The sequence below is a fragment of the Mobula birostris genome, chromosome 16 (assembly GCF_030028105.1).
Source record: "Mobula birostris isolate sMobBir1 chromosome 16, sMobBir1.hap1, whole genome shotgun sequence".
Classification (NCBI taxonomy): domain Eukaryota; kingdom Metazoa; phylum Chordata; class Chondrichthyes; order Myliobatiformes; family Myliobatidae; genus Mobula; species Mobula birostris.
In genome coordinates, this window is record NC_092385.1 from 30,408,693 (window position 1) to 30,426,564 (window position 17,872).

The 17,872-nt window shown below is 40.9% G+C and overlaps 2 protein-coding genes across 2 annotated transcripts in view; both read right to left on the reverse strand.

Annotated features, from left to right (window-relative positions):
* LOC140211309 (cadherin-related family member 3-like) overlaps window positions 1–16,314 on the reverse strand; it is a 99,991-nt gene extending 83,677 nt beyond the window's left edge. Inside the window, exons 1-3 of the mRNA XM_072281019.1 lie at window positions 16,301–16,314; window positions 15,505–15,596; window positions 184–386 (exon numbers count right to left, since the gene is read on the reverse strand). Of these exons, the coding sequence (XP_072137120.1) occupies window positions 184–386; window positions 15,505–15,596; window positions 16,301–16,314 (309 nt within the window). The remainder of the gene's footprint in view (window positions 1–183; window positions 387–15,504; window positions 15,597–16,300) is intronic.
* A 143-nt stretch (window positions 16,315–16,457) lies between these two features.
* The window catches only part of thoc7 (THO complex 7), a 52,432-nt gene continuing 51,017 nt past the window's right edge, over window positions 16,458–17,872 (reverse strand). The window contains exon 8 of the mRNA XM_072280506.1: window positions 16,458–17,525. Within this exon, the coding sequence (XP_072136607.1) occupies window positions 17,416–17,525 (110 nt within the window). The 3' untranslated portion in view covers window positions 16,458–17,415. The remainder of the gene's footprint in view (window positions 17,526–17,872) is intronic.

The window sequence follows — 17,872 nt, forward strand, 5'->3', positions numbered from 1 at the left end:
TTCATAACACAATTAGCTCTTCAGGTAATGTTTTTAAATGTTAATTTATTATTCTGTTAATAAAAACAATACAAGCAGTTTAAGAGATTGCCTAAGGCATTTTTGGTAATGAAGCTAAAAATGAAAAACATTTAGCAATTTTTTTAAAAAGTAAGTTTGCAAACAAATTGCTGTGAAACTTACATCCCATTGATTTGTTGCATTTGGAATTATGTCAAATGGATGTTCAGCTGGATCAGCATTAATGATAACTGGACCACCAACCAAGTTATCTCCTGTCGCCATGGTGGCAGTGATAGTGGTGAGCAGACGATGCACTGGTGTATCTTCCCGTATCTCCAGATTCAGTGGGTTCACACCCGAGATAGTTGGTGCATTGTGTGTACCTGCATAAATGAAAGAGATATACAAGTTTCAAAGCAGGTACACATATGAGCATATAATTTTTTACTCCTTTCTATTAAAGTTGAATTAACAACACTGCTTATGTGACTTAGGCTGAATGGTCTACTTGTTCTCTCCAATTGGAAAGTTAGTTTTTAGTCAAATGGCCACAATGAAACTTTATATAAACTCATATTTTTATCCAGCTTTTATACAATAAACTTTGTGTTCCATTGATACTTTTATTTTTAATTTTAATTAATTTCAATACTTAAGTTTTCATAATTTTGTCTTGCTCATTCAAAATATATATTTTAATTAACTCTTACAGTAACTAACAGGGATTTATATTTGTCACCATTTTCCCATTCCACAGTCTATCTACATGTCCTTGTCGCTTCCAGTGGTCTGCAGAATTATTCCAAATCTATCATCATCTGCTAATTTAGATTTTGCTTCCTGATGTCATTAATAGACAGGGTTTACTATTGTCACTTGTACTGAGGTACAGTGCAACTTGTCTTGCATGCTGTTCACACAGATCATTGCATTACAACAGTAGTACAAGGTAAAACAATAACAGATTGCACAATGAACACATCAGCATTACAGAGAAAGTGCAGAGTAGGTGGACAATAAAGAAAAAAGCCTTAACAAGGTAAATTGTTATGTCTAGAGTCTATCTTATTGTTCAAAGGGATTGTTCAATAGTTGTATAACAGCTGGAAAGAAGATGGTCTTGAGCCTGGTGGTACATGTTTTTTGGCTTTTGTATTTTCTGCCAGATGGGAAGGAGAAAGAAAAGAAAATGCCCAGGGTAGGTGAGGTTTTTGGTTAAGCTGTCTGTTTTACTGAAGCAGCAAGAAGCACAGAGCCCATGGAGGAAAGGCTGGTTTCTGTGATGTGATGGACTGCGTCCACAATGATCTGCAGTTTTTTGTGGTCATAGGTAGAACAGTTGTCATACATGCCATGGTGCATCTAGATACTTTTTTATGGTGCATCAATAAAAATTGGTAAGGATCGACAGGACAAGTCATATTTCTTTAGCCTCCAAAGGAAGTAGAGGTGGTGGTCAGCTTTCTTGGTCTTGGTCCTCAACATGGTTGGACCAAGACAGACTAATGGTGATGCTCACTCCTAGGAACTTGAAGACATCAACCCTCCCAACCTTAGCACCATTGATGGAAACAGGACATGAGTGTCACCCCATCCTAAACCACTTCCTGAAATCAATGACCAGCTCTTTGTTTCACTGACATTGAGGGATGGTTATTGTCATGACACCATTTCACCACACTGTCTATCATTATTTGAGATAGGGTCCACTACGATGGCACCATACTTGTGGATAAATTTAGAGGAGAATCTGGCCACACAGTAGTGAGTGTAGAGAATAATTGTGGTGGAGGTATTGCTCCCTATCCTTACTGATGGTCTATTGGTCAGGAAGTCAAGGATCAAGTTGCAGAGGGAAGTGTTGACTCAGAGGTCTCAGAGTTTGGCGATGAATTGCTTGGAATTATGGTATTGAATGCAGAACTGTAGTCAATAAAAAATATTCCGACATACTGTAGATGCTCCAGGGATGTGCATGGAGTGAGGGAAATGGTGTTTGCTGTAGACCTGTCTCAGGAAATGATGAATTGCAGTGGGTCGAAATTGTCTGGGAGGCAGGAGTTAATTTGTGCCATGACGAGCCACTGAAAGCTCTTCCTGATGGTGGATGCCAGAGCTGCAGGATGGTAGTCATTAAGACACATTACCTTGTCTTCCTTTGGCACTGGGTTGAAAATAGGACCCTCACATTCAATCATGGAAAGATTAAAAAATACCCCCACCAGCTGATCTGCATAGAATCTAAGGACACTTGAATATCAGTGATCTCAAAACAGAACCCTACAATCTATTTCTGAATGTTCCAACAAACTATTCTTTATATCCATTCACTTTTACTTCCATACTAAAAGAAATTTATTGACAGTACATCTTCGTTTAACCACCTCCCCCAAGGCCTTCTGCATGATTAAACCACATAAACGCAAACTATAGGCACTGTGTGCCCCTCATCGACCCTTTACCTCTGCTCCTTGGTATGGATTAAGTGATTAATATGTTCTTCAATCGTAGACTGCAGGAACATTTATTGTGTAGTTGCTCATTTACCATAATTAAGTGGTTTGTTGATCCTTTACCGTCATCATCACAACAACAGAAGTAGCTATTAACTAATTCATAACTTTCGCAAAGAAATACAAAGTTATTGCAAATGTCTACATTGAACTTAAGCATATGAAAGAAGGAGCAAGAGCAGGCCATCTGGCCTGTTAAATCTGCTCTGTCATTGAATAAGATCATGACTGCTCTAGTTGTGCATTCAGCTCCACCCACCTGCCTTTCTCCCCTTAACCCTTAATTCCCCTGGTATGCAGAAATCTATCTAACTATGCCTTAGAATAAATATAGTTAATGAGTTAATGTCTACTTTTTCCCTCAGCAGAGAATTCCACAGGTTCCCTACTCACTGGGAAAGGTGATTTCTCTTCATCTCCAATTTAAAACTATTCACCTGAACCTGAAAGCTACATCCTCTAGTTCTTGTCTCACCTGCCAGTGGAACCAACTTTCCTGCCACCATCGTATCTATCCCTTTCATAATCGTATGCATTTCTATAGGTCCCTCTCATCCTTCTCAGTGTCTGAGACAGCAGACACTGTCTCAGTTACCATGGAAAGAAAACACCTACAGCAATCACGTCTCATTTTATTGCTGAAAATAATATAATGTTCTGGCAAAGTTGAATATTTGTATTAAACACACAAAAAAGTCACATCCTTTTTTATGAGGAAAGCTGTTACTAAAATAAAATATTACTAACTTTTAATGATATCTTTTCTATTATTTCATGAGTGAATTAGTTCAGTAAACGATTAGAATGTAGTAATCCACAAGACAATAGTTAGCATTTCTGTAAGTTTTTAAAGGTCAATGACTGTGATGAAGGTGAACACAACTGTTATCAAATTCATTCTTAACTGATAGTATATGACTTGTTTATTTCTGCTGTTGGTAATATTATTAATAAAGACACACAAAAGCTGTATAAGCCACTTTAGAACTACTAATATTATAATTATAAAGTCAAATTGGTGAACTTAGAAGAGAGTGGAATATTTAGTATAAAAAGCTGACCTGTTAATGATTTGAATAAAAAGATGACAAACAAATATTTCTCCATGTTTTCTTCAAAATAAGTGTGTTAAAACACCGTAGGAATGTTGATCAGTTTAGCTGCTATCCTCAAGTCTGTTTTATTTGTTTGCAATTTTAAGGTTGAGTCGTTTCCTGGTGCCCAACACAAACACTGGCTGGTCACACCCTCTGAACCATAGAGAAGGTGGCTTAGGAAACAGGTACTGTGCAAAATTTGCCTCTCAATCACAGGAGTATCACAGTTCGAGATTAGCCCAAGTGTATGTTAAGAAATATGATATTCTAAGCAGCAGCATTGTCTCCTGTTCTAGCCAACATCTAAAAGCTTATTATATGAACACAACATTTTCCAATACATTTCAAAACACAAGGAATGATTGACAAACTAGCCTATTAAGTTAGCTTATACGCAGTTTTGTAGCTACATGGACTGTACTTGGCAACGTGGAAAAGGTTTGTAATACCAGACTTGCTCATGTTCAGCTGTATATCCCACTCTGGCATCTCAAGAGTTAACTCTTAAAGACAATCACAGCTTGTTCAGAACTGGATTTCCCCATGCATACAGAAAGAGGAATCTCTGCTTCATTAAACATTACTTTCTATTTGAATCAATCCAGGAAGTTTCTTTGCACTGCACAATTTTGCTTCCCATTTATTTCATATTTTCTTGCACCATGGAAAGAAACCATTTGGTTCATTGACTCGTTGCTGATTCGAAGCACATTCCCACATTTATTTCCTTATAACCAGTTCTCTCTCACATACCCATACACATCTTCCCCCACACCACGTATACGACTCCCCACCCCAAATTTTCTTGCCTGCTATCTACACTCAGGGTTGTATACAGTAGACAACTGACCTACCAGTCTTTGAGATGTGGGAGGCTGTTGGATACAAAGAAAATGCACTAGGTCACAGGGAAAACATGCAAACCTCACAAAACCTCACAGAAACAGCATCTGGTTTGAAACTTGGTTACTGGAACTATACAGCAGCAGCAAACTTGTTCTCCCTTAAAGGAATTTAATTTGGAACATGATCACTAAACAAGCTTAGGTCGATTGTGTGTATTCATATAATTTTGTAAATATTGTTTGGAAAACACTATCAAATGTGTGCACACTATCATTCACAATGACTGGAAATAGAGAAAATGATGCAGTGACATCAAGTAACACACAATGCAAGGTTCTAATTATTTATTAGTACATCTGTGGCCCTCTAACAGAATAGGCAACTCACAGAGAATCAGGCCTTCATACGATGCTCATGCCAAGTCTAGATAGCAAGATAGATAGCCTTGCTGGTTCATTGACTGTTGTGACAATCTCTAAAACATTTCCTCTTCCATCAGCCTGCAGTTGTTTCTGTTCAAAACCCTTACACCATTACCACGTTAAAACCCAATTACATCCCCATTTTCCGCTCCTCGTACCCACACAGCCCCAAGCCTAATCATAAACCTACTCCTCACTTCCTCCATCAGAACTTTGAGATCTCAACCCAATCATGTCTCCAATCCATTCACAACCACTTGTAGCCCTAAACTGCACCCTCTTCCTCCAACTTTGTCTTCAATGCCACTGCAGACCACCTCAGTCTACCTCTGCTTTCATCTGCCTACCACTCCTTCCTCTTGGTCAGCCTGGTCCACTCTTTGTAATGATGTCCCTGAAGCCCATGCTCTCCACAGCAGGAGAGAGAAATGCCTCCCTGACTGCATCTCCAGATGGTGCTGTAACAATGCAACCATGGAAGTTATGGAGACAAGAGAGACTGCAGGCACTGGGATGTGCAGCAACTCAGTAAGTCAGGCAGCATCGGTGGAGGCAGACGGATGGTTGACATTTTGGGCTGAGAAGCTCCATCTTAACCTGAAATATTAACTATTCCTCTGTCTCCACAGGAGACGCCTGGTTCGCAGATTTCTTCCAGCAGTTTGCACAGAGGTAATGACCACATTCTCGCGACCTCCCTCCTCAATCTCTAATCTTCCCTAATTTTCCAAACACAATTCTATCTCAACAAACATCTCACTGCACCCTCCCTTTTCAAGCAGTGGTGGAGTGAGCGGAGGAAAGGTCTTTGTGCACACTTATGAGTGCAACACCTGTCCTATAGCACTTGACACATTGGGAATTGTATATGATAGAGTATTTGGAGGGACAATACTGAGGCACTTCCCCTTTTCACCAAAGTGAATTGAACACTTCCCCTCAATTCCTTCACCTAACAATCCACACGTGTTTGACTCCTTCTTCTTTGCTCCCCTGCTCCACTCCTTTTACCTGTCACTCACCTCATCTTCAGCTCTTTCTCTTCCCTTCTTCCTCTGATTATGTTGGACATGATGACTGTTGCAGAAAGTATCAATTTTACCTGTTCATCGAAAGCCGTTCTCCCATGCTAACTAGAGATTGGCCCATTTAAGGAGCACTGCAGCCCTTCTACTCGACGCTGTTTGGCGCCACGGGGCCAACTGATGATGTCATGACACTGGCAGAGTATAAATCTAGCATGCTGAAAGCACTTGGTCTTTTTTGCTTTGAGGACTCACCGATGAACTGAATCACAACCGGTGCCGTAGAAACAGTGGAGGTGTGCTGCAGTGCGAGAGAGCCCGAGCATACTCTTTGGTATTTGTAACTGGGTGTAACTTGAAGGGTTTACAGAATGTTTAGTGTCTGTTGTGTCCTGTAAATAAATGGTTAACTTTCTTGTTCCCTCTAATTTTTTTTTTCACAGCTGCACAGACCAACCAAAGCTCTGAGCAGGAAATGTTTACATGGACTGAAAACTGCGCAGCATTTTACATTATATAAAAAAAATTCCAGCTACAAAGACTATGTATGTGGGATCATTTCAGTTACTGTGCTCCCGCGCACCTGCACAGCTTAGTGGGAACAGTGCTTATTGGTTGCGAGCATCTTCTGTCCCACTCATCAAACCATGAACCTGATTTCACACCACAATGACTGAACTTGATCGTGAATACCCAGACATAATGCTATAGATGAAAGATATAAGTGGTTAAAGTGAACCAAAGGAATATTGATAAGATATGAAGCTCTCTAAAAGATAGCTGCAGGTATCCATGGAAGAGGGAAGGGATTTGATTTTGTAGTTCAGATAGTTTTAATGCCAATGCATTAGGTAACCGACCATAAAAAACAATGCAATTTATCGGAATATAAAAGCCAAGAAGCAATGATGAGCCTGTATAAAACCACATTAAGTTCTGAGCTGGGCTACTGTATGCAGGATAGAATTTAGTAACAAAACCAATACCACTTCTTCCTATAATGCATCAAAGAAAAATGCCCTAATGTGCTTCACGGGAGAGTTGCCAAACACAATTTAACTACTAGCCACATATGGGGACATTAGAATGGTTGGTCAAAGCAGTAATTTTAATAAATGTCATAAAGAATTAAAATGAGATAGAAAGGGAGAACGTTTAAGAAGGAAGATCCAGAGTTCAAAGCTTTGCAAACTGAAGATTTGGCCTCTAATGAGGAGTAATGAAAAGTAGAGATATTCAAAAAGCTAGAATTTGTGGAACAGAGGTACCTCACAATACAGTAGCCATGGAGAACATCACAGAGTGGAGAGAGTAAAATAATGGATGGATTTGCAAGAAAGATTGAAAATTTTTAAATCAATGTGTTGCTTAATCTGCAGCCATTGTGCACCAACAAGCACAGGGTGGAAAGTAAATGGGACTAGCAGAGAAGTTGGACACTGCCATGTGGCTATGGAAACATCAGATTTATGGAAGGCAGACAGACAAGGCTCATCATGATAGGATGTATAATACATCAAAACTTTAGAGATGTACTGTATAGCGCTATTTCAAATTTCAGAGTGAATTTTATTATCCAAGTACATATATGTCACCACATACAACCCTGAGATTATTTTTCCTGTGTGCATACTCAGTTAACCTAGAGAATAGTAACTATAACAGGATCACTGCAGGATAAAGTAGAGTGTAGAAGACAACAAACTGTGCAAATGCAAATTAAAGTAAATAGCAATAAATAATGAGATAAAGAGCCCTCGAAGTGAGATCATTCGTTGTCGGAACATTTCAATAATTCGACAACTGAGTGCAGTTATCCCCTTCTATTCAAGAGCCTGATCATTGAGGGATAGTAACTGTTCTTGAAACTGGTGGTTTGGGTTTGCGTTTGGGCATTTGAACCTCGATGATATTCTGCATGGGAATTTAAACTGGAGGTGGCAGTGTTTTTTTTTACGAGGTTGAGTTGTGAGCTCGACATCAACCCGGCACGGATGGAGAGCGCGCACGGGGGCGGTCTGTCACTGGATCAAACTAGGGAACCTCCGTTCTCGAGCCCGGCGCTGATCTCACTGTGCCACCAGCTGACCTACACGTTCTGAGGCCCCTGTACCTTCTACCTTATCAGGGCACTTGAAAATTTAAGCACAATGAAATAATTAGAGAATTGAATTTGTTTTCCCTTATAACAACATAGATTGCCTTATGATGCAATAGAAGTTCTTCAGATTATGGAAGTATAGGACAAAGCAGTCAAGAGCAAGCTCTGCTTATCAGCTGATACCTGATCAGGAGTTCATTGATGCAAGATTAAATAAGGTTAATTTTCAACCCAAGTAGACCAAAATACAAAATCCAGATGGATGAAAATCAATTACTTAAATCCTGAAAGAAGAAACTTCATGGTGGTCTAAAGGTTCACATGGATTCATGGTTCACTTTTTTCTTCAGAAATAAAGATTGACCAGGGAATTATCCAACTCCAGCACTGGAGCAATAAAAGAAACCAAGATTGTGTAAAGTTAAATCTAACTTTAAGGTTAAAGGAGAGGAAAGAGAAAATCAGATATAGAGTCTGAGCAAAGTTACAGTTCCATGCTTTTGTGATGCTATAAAGGATCATGTTTCATTTTGTTTTGAGAAGTAAGTGTATAAGAGGGTCAAGTTCGGAGGAGCACTGACCATGGTACTTTTGATCCTGTACAGCAATAATAAAAGGAATGTAAACAAAATCACTTCCACTTGATAATATGTTGCGTACTGCTACAATTTCTCTAACCTCGCTTTGAATGGCACTGTAAATTTCAGCAATAGGTTAAATAGAGTCAGCAAATCTATAGTGAAAATTGGTTGTGAGAAGTTGATCATGCAGTGGCGGGTTCCAATTGACTTGGTAAATTTCAAACAGATATGTCATCCCAAAAGAGCTCCCCATGTGTTGCAACAACTCCTTTGACAAAAGGAAATTACTTGGCATCAATCATTCTTGTCCCTGAACAATTGTTTTCAGTATCTCTTGACACAAAAGCAAAATAAAATTCTACTATTCCTCTTCACTTGTTATGCATCAAAGTATGCAGCTCATCATAAAATAATAATTATAGTGCCTACAAGAAGTATTCACACTCCTTGGAAGTTTTCATGTTATATTGTTTTACAACATTGAATCACAATGGATTTAATTTGGCTTTTTTGCCACTGATCAACAGAGGAAGCCTTTTGTGTCAAGGTGAAAACAGATCTTATAAAGTGATTTAAATTAATTACAAATATAAAGCACAAAATAATTGATTGCATAAGTATTCACCCCCCCCCTTTAATATGACACACCAAATCATCACAGGTTTTAGAAGTCACATAATTAGTTAAATGGAGAGCTTTTTTTGGAGACCTGTATGCAGTCAAGGTGTTACAACTGAATGTCGTAAAAATACGCCTGTATCAGGAAGGTCTAACTGCTGGTGAGTCAGTATCCTGCCAAAAACTTCACCCTGAAGACTAAAGAACACTCCAAGCAACTCCGTGAAAGGTCATTGAAAAGTAGAAGTCAGGAGATGGATACAAGAAAATTTCCATGTCACTGAATATCCCTTGGAGTACAGTTAAGTCAACAATCAACAAATGGAAAGAATGTGGCACAGCTGTAAATCTGCCTAGGACAGGCCCTCCTCAAAAACTGAGTGACCGTGCAAAAAGAGGACTAATGAGAGAGGCCAGCAAGAGACCTATAACAACTCTGGAGGAGTTACAAGCTTCAGTGGCTGAGATGGAGAGACTGCCCATACAACAACTGTTGCCCGAGTGCGTCACCAGTCGCAGCTTTATGAGAGTGGCAAAGAGAAAGCCACTGTTGAAAAAAACTCACAGGAGGTAGCTGACCCTGAAGTCAACTGGAAGAAGTTCTATGGTTTGATGAAACCAAAAATGAGCTTTTTCGTCATCAGACTAAACACTATGTTTGGTGCAAGCCAAACATTGCACACCATTAAAAACACACCATCCCTACTGTGAAGCATGGTGGTGGCTGCACCATGCTTTCGGGTTGCTTCAGTGCAGCAGGCCTTGGAAGGCTTGTGAAGGTAGAGGGTGAAATTAATGCAGCAAAATACAGGGAAATCCTGGAGGAAAACCTGATGCGGTCTGCAAGAGAACTGAGACTTGGGAGATGATTTGTTTCTCGCAAGACAATGACCTCAAGCATAAAGCCAAAGCTACATAGCAATGGCTTAAAAGCAATGTCCTGGAGTGACCATGTCAGAGTCCAGATTTTAATCCAATTGAGAATTTGCGGCTGGACTTGAAAAGGACTGTTCACTCTCCATCCCTATGCAATCTGACAGAGCTTGAGCAGTTTTGTAAAGAAGGGAAAAATTGCACTGTCCAGATTTGCAAAGCTGATAGAGACCTATCCACACAGACTGAAGGCTGCAAGTGCTGCCAAAGGTGCATTTTACTAAATACTGACTCGAAGGGGGTGAATACTTAAGCAATCAATTATTTTGTGTTTTATATTTATAATTAATTTAGATCACTTTGTAGAGATCTGTTTCCACGTTAACACGAGTCTTTTTCTGTTGATCAGTGTCAAAAAAAAGACAAGTTAAATCCACTGTGATTCAATGTTGTAAAACAATAAAACTTCCAAGTTGTGGGGGGGGGGGGGGGTTGGTTGAATACTTTGTATAGGCACTGTATATAGCACCTTCAATGACCTTGGGACATTTCAAAGTGCTTTAGAACTAATAAAGTACGGGGACTGTCCGGGTTGCAAATAATCCAAATCTCAGATGTGAAGGCTGAACTAACTAAATTTAGGGAATATTGATTTCAAGCTTCTTAATAGGCAAAAAATATCAAGCATTTAAAAATTAATTAAAATCCGTCAATACCTCATTGAGAAATGAAAATATCTAGGAGAAAAGTGTTTCAAATGTGTCTAAGAGATTAAGAACAATATTAGGTTAAAGATACAATTTTATAAGACAGCAGCATCTTTCGCTAAAGACCCTCACCATCTGGGTATGCTCCTTCCTGTTACTATCATTGGGCAGAAAATACAGAAGCCTGAATTCCCCCACTCAAAAATTCAGAAACAGCTTCTTTATCTCCACCATCCAATTTCTGAGCAGTCCATGAATACTACCTCATTATTCCGTCTATTTGCACAACTTATTTCTGTATTTTGTGTAATAATTTTATTACTTTACACTGCACTGCTGTCACAAAACAGCAAATTTCACATCATATAATTTAGGATAATGAATCTATGTCATTCTGATTCTATTGCCTAAAAATTTGATAAAGATTTTTGAGAGTAATTTAGAATATATATAATAGCAAGATAATGAGAGTTTTAGTATAAAGACCGTAAGACCATAAGACAAAGGAGCAGAAGTAGGCCATTCGGCCCATCGAGTCTGCTCCGCCATTTTATCATGAGCTGATCCATTTTCTCCTATTTAGTCCCACTCCCCCGCCTTCTCACCATAACTTTTGATGCCCTGGCTACTCAGATACCTATCAATCTCTGCCTTAAATACACCCAATGACTTGGCCTCCACTGCTGCCCGTGGCAACAAATTACATAGATTCACCACCCTCTGACTTTAAAAAAGTTTCTTCGCATTTCTGTTCTGAATGGGCGCCCTTCAATCCTTAAGTCATGCCCTCTCGTACTAGTCTCCCCCATCATGGGAAACAACTTTGCCACATCCATTCTGTCCATACCTTTTAACATTCGAAATGCTTCTATGAGGTCTCCCCTCATTCTTCTAAACTCCAAGGAATACAGTCCAAGAGCGGACAAATGTTTCTCATATGTTAACCCTCTCATTCCCGGAATCATTCTAGTGAATCTTCTCTGTACCCTCTCCAACGTCAGCACATCCTTTCTTAAATAAGGAGACCAAAACTGCCCACAGTACTCCAAGTGAGGTCTCACCAGCGCCTTATAGAGCCTCAACATCACATCCCTGCTCCTATACTCTATTCCTCTAGAAATGAATGCCAACATTGCATTCGCCTTCTTCACTACTGACTCAACCTGGAGGTTAACTTTAAGGGTATGCTGTACGAGGATTCTCAAGTCCCGTTGCACCTCAGAACTTTGAATTCTTTCTCCATTTAAATAATAGTCTGCCTGTTTATTTTTTCTGCCAAAGTGCATAACCATACACTTTCCAACATTGTACTTCATTTGCCAATTCTCTGCCCATTCTTCCAATCTATCCAAGTCTCTCTGCAGACTCTCCGTTTCCTCAGCACTACCGGCCCCTCCACCTATCTTTGTATCGTCAGCAAACTTAGCCACAAAGCCATCTATTCCATAATCCAAATCGTTGATGTACAATGTAAAAAGAAGCGCCCCCAACACTGATCCCTGTGGAACACCACTGGTAACCGGCAGCCAACCAGGATAGGATCCCTTTATTCCCACTCTCTGTTTCCTGCCAATCAGCCAACGCTCTATCCACGTATGTAACTTTCCCATGATTCCATGGGCTCTTATCTTGTTAAGTAGCCTCATGTGTGGCACCTTGTCAAAGGCCTTCTGAAAATCCAAATATACAATATCCACTGCATCTCCCTTGTCTAGCCTGCTGGTAATTTCCTCAAAAAATTGTAATAGGTTTGTCAGGCAGGATTTTCCTTTAAGGAATCCATGCTGAGTTCTGCCTATCTTGTCATATGCCTCCAGGTACTCTGTAACCTCATCCTTGACAATCGACTCCAACAACTTCCCAACCACCGATGTCAAGCTAACAGGTCTATAATTTCCTTTTTGCTTCCTTGCCTCCTTCTTAAATAGCAGAGTGACATTTGCAATCTTCCAGTTTTCCAGAACCATGCCAGAATCTATTGACTTTTGAAAGATCATCGCTAATGCCTCCGCAATCTCCACAGCTACTTCCTTCAGAACACAAGGGTGCATTCCATCTGGTCCAGGAGATTTATCTACCTTTAGCCTATTCAGCTTCCCGAGTACTTTCTCTGTCGTAATTGTGACTGCGCACACTTCTCTTCCCTGCCACCCTTGAGTGTCCGGTATACTGCTGATGTCTTCCTCAGTGAAGACTGATGCAAAATACTCGTTCAGTTCCTCTGCCATCTCCTTATCTCCCATTACAATTTCTCCAGCATTATTTTCTATCGGTCCTATATCTACTCTCACCTGTCTTTTACTCTTTATATACTTGAAAAAGCTTTTAGTATCCTCTTTGATATTATTTGCTAGCTTCCTTTCATAGTTAATCTTTTCTCTCTTAATGACCATCTTGGTTTCCTTTTGTAAGGTTTTAAAAACTTCCCAATCCTCTGTCTTCCCACTAATTTTTGCTTCCTTGTATGCCCTCTCCTTTGCTTTAATTTTGGCTTTGACTTCTCTCGTCATCCACGGTTGCATCCTTTTTCCACTCGAAAACTTCTTCTTTTTTGGAATATACCTGTCTTGCACCTTCCTCATTTCTCGCATAAACTCCAGCCACTGCTGTTCTGCTGTCTTTCCCACCAGTGTCCCTTTCCATTCAACTTTGGCCAGTTCCTTTCTCATGCCACTGTAATTTCCTTTACTCCACTGAAATACTGACACATCAGATTTCGGCTTCTCTTTTTCTAATTTCACAGTGAACTCAATCATGTTATGATCACTGTCTCCTAAGGGTTCCTTCACCTCAATCTCTCTAATCACCTCCAGTTCATTACACAATACCCAATCCAGTACAGCCGATCCCCTAGTGGGATCAACAAAAATCTGTTCTAAAAAGCCATCTCGCAGACATTCTACAAATTCTCTCTCTTGAGATGTTAAAATCCCCCACAATTATCATAACACTGCCCTTCTGACAAGCCTTTTCTATTTCCAGTTGTAATTTGTAGTCCACATCACTGCAGCTGTTTGGAGGCCTATAAATAACTGCCATCAGGGTCCTTTTACCCCTGCTATTTCTTAGCACAACCCATAAAGATTCTGCACCTTCTGATCCTATATCACCTCTTTCTAATGATTTAATATCATTTCTTACCAATAAAGCCATGCCTCCCCCTCTGCCTACCTTCCTATCCTTCCGATACACCATGTATCCTTGGACGTTCAGCTCCCAGAGACATGCATCCTTTAGCCAGGTCTCAGTGATGGCCACAATATCACACCTACCAATCTGTAGCTGTACAAGAAGATCATCCACCTTATTCCTTATGCTGCGTGCATTTAAGCACAACACCTTAAGACCAGTATTTGATACTTTTTGCTTTGATTTCACTGCAACTTCATTGCACTGCAACTCATCCCAATGGCTACAAATTTGCCCCATCAACTGCCTGTCTTTCCTGACATCTTTACTGCTCACTATCTTAAATTTATTTGTTTTCCCCTTCCTCCGCTCTATCATTCCGGTTCCCATCCCCCTGCCAAATTAGTTTAAACCCTCCCTAACAGCTCTATTAAACTTTCCTGCCAGGATATTGGTCCCCTTCGGGTTCAGGTGTAACCTGTCCTTTTTGAACAGGTCATATTTCCCCCAGAAGAGATCCCAATTATCCAAGAATTTGAAGCCCTGCCCCCTACACCAGTCTCTCAGCCACACATTCATCTGCCTGATCCTACTATTCTTGCCCTCACTAGCACATGGCATAGGTAGCAATCCCGAGATTACTACCCTGGAAGTCCTGCTTCTCAGCTTCCTTCCTAACTCCTGGAAATCTCTCTTCAGGACCTCCTCCTTTGTCCTATCTATGTCATTGGTACCAATATGTACCAAGACAACTGGCTGCTCACCCTCCCCCTTTAGAATATTCAGGACCCGATCCGAGACATCCCATACCCTGACACCTGGGAGGCAACACACCATGCAGGTATCTCTGTCAAGCTCACAAAATCTCCTGTCTGCTCCCCTGACTGTGGAATCCCCCATGACTACCGCATTTTTCTTCTCCCTCCTTCTCTCCTGCACAACAGCGCCAGGCTCAGTGCCAGAGACCCGGTCACCATGGGCGTCCCCTGTCAGGTCATCCCCCTCAACAGCATCCAGAACAAGATATTTGTTGCTGAGGATCACAGTCACAGGTGTGCTCTCCACTATCCGGGCATTTCCCTTCCCTCTCTTGACAGTGACCCAGTTTTCTGACCCCTGTAGCCTAGGGATGACTACCTCCCTGTAGCTCCTATCTATCACCTCTTCACTTTCCCTGATAAGCAGTAGGTCATTGAGCTGCAGCTCCAGATCCCTAACACGGTCTCTGAGGAGCTGCAACTTGGTGCATCTGGTGCAGATGTGGCCATCAGGGAGGCTGGAGGTCTCCCAGGATTCCCACATCTGACACCCTGAACAAAGCACTAACCCTGCAGGCATGCTACCTAATTCTACAGGAATGAAACAGAAAAAATAAGACTACTCACCCACTTACCTCACCAAACAGACGAACTTTTTAAACGGTTAGCTCATACCATTAGCTGTGAGAGCCCTGCTGTTCCTGTCTGTCCGGGCGGATTCGCGAAAGGGGTGGGGGGGGAGAAAAAAAGAGTTGGCGCTTCGCTCTCGCCTCTTTCCGTTTACCGCCAAAGCCCATTGAAGCCAAAGCCCTACCCTCTGCTCCCACTCACTCTGCTGCCCGCTGTATAGGGTAGTCTCCTTTTTAAACTCTCCGCGTGGTCCTGTTGATGTCACGTGCCTACGCAGTCTCGCCCTTCTTGCGCTCGAAGAAGTTTTTAAAAAAACTGCCTTCCTTCAGAATTCAGCTCCCACGACGCTCTGTAGTCCCGATCCAAAGGAAGAGATAGCAAGAATAACTGCAGGTCCCTTGGATTCAAAGGCAGGAGTATTTGTTGATGGGGATTAGAGAAATATTAGAGACATGAAATACACTTTTCACATCAGCCTTCACTGAAGACTTAAGAAATTAGCAAGAATAAAATCCAAAGGTCCAATGACATTGAGAATGTGAAGGTAATTAGTATCACTAAAGAGAAAGTACTGAAGACAATACAGAGAGGAAAACATTAAAATATCTTGACAGATGCATCCCAGGGTTCCAGAAGATGCGGCTGCGGAATAATAAATTCAGTAACGATGATGTATCAAAATTGCTTGGAATGGCACCAAGAGACTGCAAAGAAGCAAATGTAATCTCACAGTTTACAAAGGAAAGAAAGACTAAATAGGGAACTAAACACCAATTAGCCTTGCTTCAGTTCTCAGGAAGGAGCTGAAATCCATTATTAGGTCAATGATTACAAGACACCAAAGAAAATCATAATAGACAGGATCAGTGGGCTTTTAAGGGAGTGCCATAATCAAAATTGGTAAAGTGGAACCAAACCGAGAATTTGAATTTGCAATTGGTATTTGGTGAGGCACTGTTGTATAAAATGGGGGTTAAAGATGTTGGGGATAGTATACCAGAATGGAATCATGACTAATTAAAGGATAAGGGAACAGGCAGGAATCAACGGGTTCATGCAACAAGGCAGGAAACTAGTCTTGGGCAGTTTAACCGAATTATAGAAAATTACACACCAAAAGAGACCATATTAGAGCCGATATTTTCATTGGTCAACAGTGAACATGAGCAAGTTGTCCAGAAATCTAGGTGGCTGTTAGTAGTCACATTCTTTTTATATTAGTCCTCAATATCCCGCACAATTAAATGAGATGGGGGCAAAGGTTAGGGTAATAATATTGACCAGGAGGCAGAATAACTCTGTCCTTTTCTTGGAATTGTGGTCAAAGTTGTCAGTCTTATCAATTACAGTTAACGTTATCAAAGTCAAGAGGCAAATATGGCTTCAGATTAATGTCCTACCCGGCAAAATGCCATTGCTTTTTTAGACACTTATGTCAACATAACCTACAATCCCAATATTCCTCAAGCTGGCTTTTTGACTTGGCCTGAAATTGCATGGGTGAAACCTGGAAATCAGTTCATCTCTGTTCTGTTGTACCGTTTAAATACCAGGTTATAGGTGTTCAACGTCTGCAGCAGGCATCATGTTTCATCACAGGATATGAGCTCAATAGCACATAAAATCCATACATAGAAGTGTTTGGGATGGGTTTGCATCCAGTTCTGAACCTAGATTTAAGAAGCTTCATTACAAATATCAAATGGTACAGAGGAAGGCGACCATGAATTTCTCCTGTAGAGGGGAGAAGAAGTCGACAGCTCCCAACAAGAATGGGCGATGTGCGCAGGTCACTGATTTAATGTGGAAAGAAACCTGGAAAGAACAGGTGAGCTTCAACAACTTTCTGCCTTTAAGTAAATACTTCACTCCATCTTGCTGAGTATTCTCACACCTTCAGTTCTGAGTAGCAGCCACCCTTAACTTTCTTTGTAGTTCATCTCCCTAATGCTGTCAAACTCTCCAATCCACGGACGATGAGCTTGACTTTCACCCACACCAAATCCATCAAGTGATTTTCTCCTTGCCCAACAAGTTGCACAGATAAAGAGAACAGTGCCCTGCACAGTACAGCAGTGACCCTTTCAGCCATGCGCTGGAGCTGATTGATACTCATGCACTAGTGGATCCAGTTAGTGAGTTATTTAGGATTTTGCCCGATGTTTCAACAAAAGTGAAGCAACGAACAGTCTGCTGGAGGAACTCAGTGGGGTGAGCAACATCTGTGGAGAAAGAGGAAAGAAACCCACATCAGACTGATTGCATCCTGATAGAAGGTTACAGACTGAAACATCAACAATTCTGACACACTCCCCACCCCCTATAGATGCTATCAACACTGCTGAGTTCCTCCGGCAGACTATTTGCTACTCCAGAAGCTGCAGTCCCTTGTGTCACCTTATTAAAAACTGATACTGGTGCCACCAGAGGAGATGGGGGAGATCTGAAATGGATTTTTTGCATCTGTATTTACTCAGGAGGTGGACTCAGAGTCTACAGAAATAAGACAAAATGGCATCAACTTCATGGACTCTATACAGATTACAGAGGAGAAGGAGTTTGCCATCTT